The sequence below is a fragment of the Lipotes vexillifer genome, unplaced genomic scaffold (assembly GCF_000442215.2).
Source record: "Lipotes vexillifer unplaced genomic scaffold, Lipotes_vexillifer_v1.1 scaffold308, whole genome shotgun sequence".
NCBI lineage: Eukaryota > Metazoa > Chordata > Mammalia > Artiodactyla > Lipotidae > Lipotes > Lipotes vexillifer.
The window spans coordinates 1,691,922-1,699,042 of record NW_006792985.1 but is presented as its reverse complement, the minus strand read 5'-3'; the positions used below and the strand labels follow the sequence as shown (position 1 = coordinate 1,699,042).

Here is a 7,121-nt window from a genome sequence, read left to right as displayed (position 1 = left end):
CAAAAAAAAAAAAAAAAAAAAAAAAGAAAAGTAGTAACCCTTAAAACTAGTCTCAGATATAGATTATCTGAATTTTATTGCATGCATTCACAGGCAAAAAACTGTCAGATCTGGAACGAGTTACCTCCCTGAAAGTATATAATTGGTTTGCTAACAGACGGAAGGAGATCAAGAGGAGAGCCAATATCGGTAATGTATCAGAGAGGCTGCTGTCTCTTTTGAGGCAATTATGGACGTTGCGTTTATTTTAAGAGTGACTTCCGTTTAGAACTGCAGGTCTAAATGATCCTACCTCTTAAGCCTAATGAGACTTGCCCTTACGTTTTTCTTCATTGCAGTTTTAATAATGCAAAGTTAATATTAATTACACTATGTGTATTGTAATAAGAATGGCATTATTTCTGAAACTCATTGTTCTCAATATGCTAGACTCTAGAATGTCTCTGATCAGTTACTCCTGGGGTGCATATTAAAGATACTTGTAAGGGCTCGAGAGAGGGAGTGTGATAGCCTTAGCGTCTTCGTTATTACTGAGCTATATGAGCTAGATGTTAAGAAACATGTGATTAACAAAATTGGAATGAAAGAGTCTTAATATACAAGGAACCTAGTAAAAGGCGTTTTTTTTGTTTTTTGTTTTTTGTTTTTAAAGAGAGAGCATTTAAGAAACATGAATTGATGAGATTGGGGTGGAGGGGTGGTTTTGAGCTTCTAAAATTGTGTTTCATTTATAAACGTACTTCCTTCCCCTTCATCGTTACAATTCTCAAGTGCTTTATAGAACCCCAAGACAGGAGAGCTGTTTAATTAGTCGGTAAGTATTTATGAAGCACCTAACAGTCAGCCACTCAAATGTACACGCATAGCAGCAGGGGCTCCAGAATGGGAAACGTGTTCTTCCCCTGACCTCTGTGCCGCCGAGTTCCATCTGTCTGCAATTTAAAAGAAACAAAACATAGAGAGGAGTCTAGGTTTTTGTTTAATTACATTCTAATTTCCTCAATACAAATTCAGTGTTTAGACCATTATGGCGATGTAACAGATAATTTAGGGATCTATTTGCTTTTTTCGAAGAAGCAGCAATCCTGGAGAGTCATGGGATAGATGTACAGAGTCCCGGAGGCCATTCCAACAGTGATGACGTCGACGGAAATGACTACTCAGAGCAGGTGAGCAGCGGAGGGGAGGCTGCCGGATACAGGGTGGGTGGGACAGTGTGACAATTCCGTGGGTGCGTTTTGTACGGGGTGGGGGAGGGGAGGCAAGCGAACGTCCCTCCACTCGGCTCCTGTGTCTAGTTAGATTTTCGTGTAATTTGAAAGTGAATTTGTGAGAAATCGTTATTCACCCACATGGATTTATTGTCATATAACAGGATACTTGGCAAGTACGCAATGGGGAGGAGGAGGAGGGAAGAAGTTCAGAGGGAGGCAGAGAAGCAGAGAAGGTAGAAGAAGAGAGGAGGATCTGATCCAAACAAGCAAGTTCCACCGTCCGCCACACACACACTCACTGTCCGAGAGACACTAGGGGCTGTGGGCAGCTGAGACCCTGCCTGGGCACGCTCGGACCAGCACACAGTAGAAGGGCCCACCCACTTCGGCCCCGTTGCCGTGGGAACCCTCGTGCCGAGAGAGTGGTTCCTCCAGAGTCTCTGGCACATGGACACACACACCCTCTCATAAATGCATGTCTGCCCACCTCACCCTGACTTACTCTTCACTGCTTAGGGGGAAAATATATTTAATTGTAGCCACTGGATGGAATAATTCAGTAACTAAGAATGTGGGAATTTCCCCCCCACGTATCTGTTGACAGAGTTCATTACATTTTGTATAGGATTTTAAACTCGTTCCATTTGGAATATGAAGAGAATGTACGGTCTCTTCTCCTAGGCCCCAGCAGGAAAACATTTGCTCTTTCCTATTTGATGTACACCTTTACCTTGCCCCTCAGCCAGCTCTTTTAATAGAGTCCACTGTGGCCTTCTGCCGACCGCTCTGCAGCCCCTGTTTACCAGCTTGAGCATAGACACTGCCGGGGTACCAGCAATTCCATGCTGATCCCTACTTAAACTAAAGGCCAGCCTGTGCGAATGAGCACAGAATTTCCCTCTGAGGACTCCAAATCAGAGCTCCATGTTTCACTCAAGAGAATGTTTTGTGAGTCTAAGTGGAAACATTCCTGTTAGTTTTTAGTCTACAAATGTAGGTGGATCACTTCCACTTTTTCTCCCAGATGCCCTAAGGGCAACACATGCCATGCTATTTTTCGCCCAAAGGGACTCACCCTTTTCCAAAGCTTTTTGATGCAGAGTTCCCCTGAAGATGTGACAGGTGAGAAACTTACCCCTTGTGTGAAACACCATCTTCAGCGCCTGACGAACACCCTGCAGTGCCAGTTTCCTCCACAGCTGTATTGTTTAACACATCGGCGTTGTGGAGGGCGAGCTTCACACTCCCTCCAAGTAAGACACCTGCACTTCCCTTGCCCGGCTCCCTTACAGCGGGAGAGTGCCAGGCAACATTTTCTCGCGAAGCCATTTCCAGCAGTTACACTTTTGTCCTGTTGTAATTGAGAGTTTGGGGTTTGGGGGAGGGTGGTTTGTTTTTTACAAAAATGCATTTTTATCCGAAAGGTGTTGGTGTCTGTAGTTTTGTCTAGTTTTCTCAGTTGAGTAGGGAGATACTATGAATTCTGATAATCTGTTTGTAAGAGCACCAATCCAGAATTTAAGCTCACTAGTTTGGCCTTCAATAACTACTGCTGTATTTGTTGCAAACTTGGAATGGTCCAGGTTTGATCATCATCCCCAGCAATCTTTCTGATAGAAGGAAAGAATTCTCAGCAAGAAAAAAACATTTTAGTGCTTTTTATTTGTTGAATCATAAAAATGCCAACCAGAAGTCTCTGGACCTATATCCATTCAGTGTCTACTTAAATACATTTCACCTCTATTCTGTCATGACGCCCCCAACTCTGTTTTCTGCCTTGAATGTTCTGCCTCCCCTTGCCCGCAGCATGCCTTTCTGTGAGCTAGAGAATTTTACCAGTGCACTAATAACATTTGTTTCTTATCTCTGCACATCCAGGACGACAGCACTAGCCATAGTGACCACCAAGACCCCATCTCATTAGCTGTGGAAATGGCAGCAGTCAACCACACTATCTTGGCATTGGCCCGACAAGGAGCCAGCGAAATCAAGACAGAGGCCCTGGATGACGACTGATGAGGGAGGATTGGACACGAGAAGTTAACTTAGTTTAGACGTAGCACCTTAGCAGACTTTCCTCGGTCCTTAACATGTGTTCTTACAGTATAACTTGCAGTTTCTTGTATGTCAGTTAGCCGTTAGGGTCTTGTTCTGTGAAGATGGCATGGTGCCCTCAGCCTTTGCATATACTCTCAGTATTAATTCCCAGTAAATAATAACCAACCAACCAACCAACCAACCAACCAACCAAACTTCCCTCTCCCAGACCCCGAGGCTAGAAAATCTTGCTGCTCTGTCTTAGCATTCCAAGAAAGTGCTTCCAGGTATTTAGATAGCCCTCAGTTCTCAAATATTAGGCTGTGTGTATTGGGTACCTTTAGATTCCTGTAACACTAGTCTGTACCCCTTTTCCTTCCCCGACACTGGTAGGATGCAAGCTGAGGTAGTGTGGCCCAGGATGGACAGACGCCATTTGGGGAGTACCCGCAGAGTAAAAGGGACACTAGAACCCCCACCTCAGTGTGGGAAGAATTGATTTCCAGCTGCAATAAGCCGTGCCTCATAATAGTCACACTGTGGCTAGATTATACTTCTTTGGGTGCTGTGCTAAGAATGTCAGTGGAAACACTCGATCTCAGATTTTGGTTGATGTTAACATGCCTGACACAGACATCCTTTCCTCTCACAAGCTGTGTGACTTAAGTAGATAAAATACTGCCTCTGCCTTTGGGACCATGATTAAAACAAACAAACAGAAAAATGACAAAAAACAAAAGTCATTTTAAAAAAACCCCACAAAGCCCAGCTTGAGAGCACTGGGAAAAAACATGAGCTGAAGGTCTAAGGGATGTTAGGTCCAGTTCTCAGAACCACTATACAGTACGTGGCACAGGTACATGCCAGCCTGGAAAGGTGCTGGAGGTCGTCATGGAAGCTGCTTTGCCTCCTGTGTCCCCTTTCCCTGCTACCAAAAAAAGGCATTTCGAGGATGGAGCTAAGGTCAAAAGTGAGTGAATGAACTTCCAGTCTTTGTATCCATTAACTGAAGCCCCCTCAACATGAGAGGTTGATAGAGGACTTTATAGCGGGATTATGCTGACTGACTCTCACAAACGCAAATACTTTCCTAACTAGGAGCAGAAAAAAAGCAGGGGAAGTTTGCCACTTATGCGGTGGGTCTGCGAGATACAACAGGATGTGACTGCTTTGGTGTTCTCCTTACTCTGTCCTTGTAGAGGTGTGAAAAGCTATATTGCTACAGGCAATTTATTTAATAATTGGAAGCCATATTGATAATGGATGTGGTAATATTTGTAAAGTTTAATCTACTTTAAGCGGCAGTAACTAATGGAATTTTTTTCCTTGATCACATATGTAGCACTTGTTACTTTTTAAAGATATTTATATTTGATAAATCTTTTTTTCATTTTGAGAACTCAAAATACCAAACAGTGAACTTGAGTTATAAAGTCACCCTGTGATCACCTTGTCGTCCAGTAGCAAAATGATGAACTATTCATGCGTCCAAGAAAATTGCATCTGCTGGCCTTGTATGAAAATGATCTCTTGGCATCCCGATTAAAGGACACACTGTCACTGTGGGTAAGAGGAAACAGCCTTCAGTGTAGCAGCGTAGGGTGCGTCTGAAAGAGGCACAGCTGCTCTCTCTTTCCTGCCTCGTTCCCTCTCTCCTTCCTACAGACAACGAAGCCTCGTTTAAAGGGGAATATGGGCCTGGCTGTTAAGCAGGGCTTCATCTATTTATCCATTGCCTGAAAGTGATTCTAAAATTGAAGGAGGGTGCCATTTCCTTACCTCTTCATCCTTCCTCCCCCACCAAATGTTTTCAACTTAAAACCACTGAGAGAGAGAATGACTGGCCGCCTTCATTTCTCCTTTCCTCAGCAGTGAGTTTGAACATCTGCCAGCTTCTAGCTGGTCTCACTCCACCTAAGGCACACGCTGATGAGATCACCTCCACTGTCTGTTCATCCTGCTTATGTCAGTGTGAGGAAGCCTTTGAGAGGCATGAAGGTGCCACCTTCTGTGGGTCTGTGACTTTATAGAGCTACAGGCAGGGCCTGGGCCTGCTCTTGTCCTTGGATTTCAGGGGGGAAATGTATATATTTTTTTCCAGCTTCCAAGAATTGAAGTAAAATGGAGTAGCCTTTTCTGTTTAACTATATTACTTGAACCAACGAATTCAAGAGTAGCATTTGTTATTCTCAGGAATGATCGATCCCCCCACTCATTTTCTTTCTCGGTGTGTTTGACTTTTTATTTCTATTAGAAGACTGTTATCTTTCTTTCCTTTGATATTATTTAGAAAAAATACAACATATCTTTCCATCTTGGTGGAACTTTGTCTGCTTATTTTCAGTTGAATCAGAAAGAAAAGGAAAGAGAAAAATATACTGTCTGACAAGCCACATCCATGATTTATTGTAAGGAGATTATTATAATTGATAGCTTCTTTAAGATGGGATTGCTAGTATCATTTGTTCTTGCTGGTCCTTTTAAAGAAACAGACTCAAACTGTAAAGGCAGCTGCAGTTTCTAAAGAAACAGGGTGATTGCCAGAGACGAGCTAAAAGGTTTCATTGATTTAAGACCTTTAAGGAAGGAAAGAAAGCTTCAAAGAGTAAAGGAGAGTATCCATGAAGGCAGTACCAGGTGCTTACCTGGAAATCTGAGAAAAGTGAAAGAATGTGTCTGCCAGTGCGGGGCAGCATTGCCTTGGGTTCAGTAGGAACTGGAGGAAGGAGCCCTGCACGTGGAGTTCTTTGATTAAAGAAGACTGCCGGTCTGCTCTAACATCTACTGCCTTACATACAACTTTTGCTTTTTCTCCAGAAGTGAAAATTGAGTTCTTTGGGGCCTCGATTTAAATCTACCATTGGTTTTTTGTTTGTCATCAGGTTTAACTCTGCTGTCTTCTCCGGGCTACCTTAGTTCTTACAGTGGCATATGGAGTTGCCACTGTCTAATTTGTAATATCTTTGGGGAGTAAATTTTTTTCTTAAGCTTTTTCAGGCTTAAGAGGTGGTATTAAAATAGAAACCCTAAACTGCTCTCTTACTGAAGGGAAAATAGCCAGGCTCTTAAAGCATCCCATTGTGTGCTTTTTGGTTTTTCTGTCCTCTTTTCTCACTTCCTGCTGTACTTTTTTCAGGCCCCCCGAGGACTCTTTCAGGGGCTGCTCCTTCCCAGGTGAGGAAGACTAAACGTGTCAGGTGGGGAAACCTTGCAAGCAGTTCAGGTAACTTGTCTGTTATTCTTTTAAGACACTTTCATTGAATTATACTATGGTCACATGGGTAAATTTCCTACCCTTCTTAAAACACAGCCTTACAAAGGGACCCTTTAAAGATGGACCATCCTAATGCCATTTCTGCCCATCTCTTGAGAATCGTAACAGCAGATGAAGGCCAGGGAGGGCTACACAGTACACTCTGATCTGCGACCTTCCAGGACCCGTCAGTACCAAGTAGACATTGTGGTTTGTTTCAGCAAAGCCTGTAAGGCCGGAGCACCCCTTAAGGCAGTTTTCTTCAAGTCTCAGTCCTTTGGGTGGCCTCGTCCCGCCTGTGGAGTCTGGAGAGTTCCCACATGTTGTTGTTCGGAGGGTGGGCTCTCCCCCCCCCGTCTTGCAGTCCTTCACAGAAAGAGAGATCCTCGAACAGGAAGACCCCTTTAAGCTCAGGCGCGGTGATCACCTAAAAGGGACGTGAGGGAGGGAGCAGCCCCTCAGTATGGGAGGATGCAAACCCAGTCCCCCCATCCTGTAGGTTTATCATGGCAGCAGTTGCTGATGAACAGCACCTTTACCTCAAAAGGGACCACTCATGAAGAGCTAGTGATACAGTCGCTTTCGTTCTCCCTGTTTGGCCTCTGTCTTTACACACC

The 7,121-nt window shown here is 43.9% G+C and overlaps 1 protein-coding gene across 3 annotated transcripts in view; it reads left to right on the top strand.

Annotated features, from left to right (window-relative positions):
* The window catches only part of HMBOX1 (homeobox containing 1), a 178,547-nt gene extending 174,551 nt beyond the window's left edge, over positions 1-3,996 (top strand). Inside the window, exons 7-10 of one of the 3 annotated variants that reach the window (XM_007466145.1) lie at positions 94-189; positions 1,078-1,169; positions 1,376-1,447; positions 3,093-3,633. In XM_007466145.1, the coding sequence (XP_007466207.1) occupies positions 94-189; positions 1,078-1,169; positions 1,376-1,447; positions 3,093-3,230 (398 nt within the window). In that variant the 3' untranslated portion in view covers positions 3,231-3,633. Of the gene's footprint in view, positions 1-93; positions 190-1,074; positions 1,170-1,375; positions 1,448-3,092 lie in introns of all 3 variants that reach the window. The other 2 variants (XM_007466146.1, XM_007466147.1) reach the window with 2 other exon arrangements.
* Positions 3,997-7,121: the final 3,125 nt, after the last annotated feature.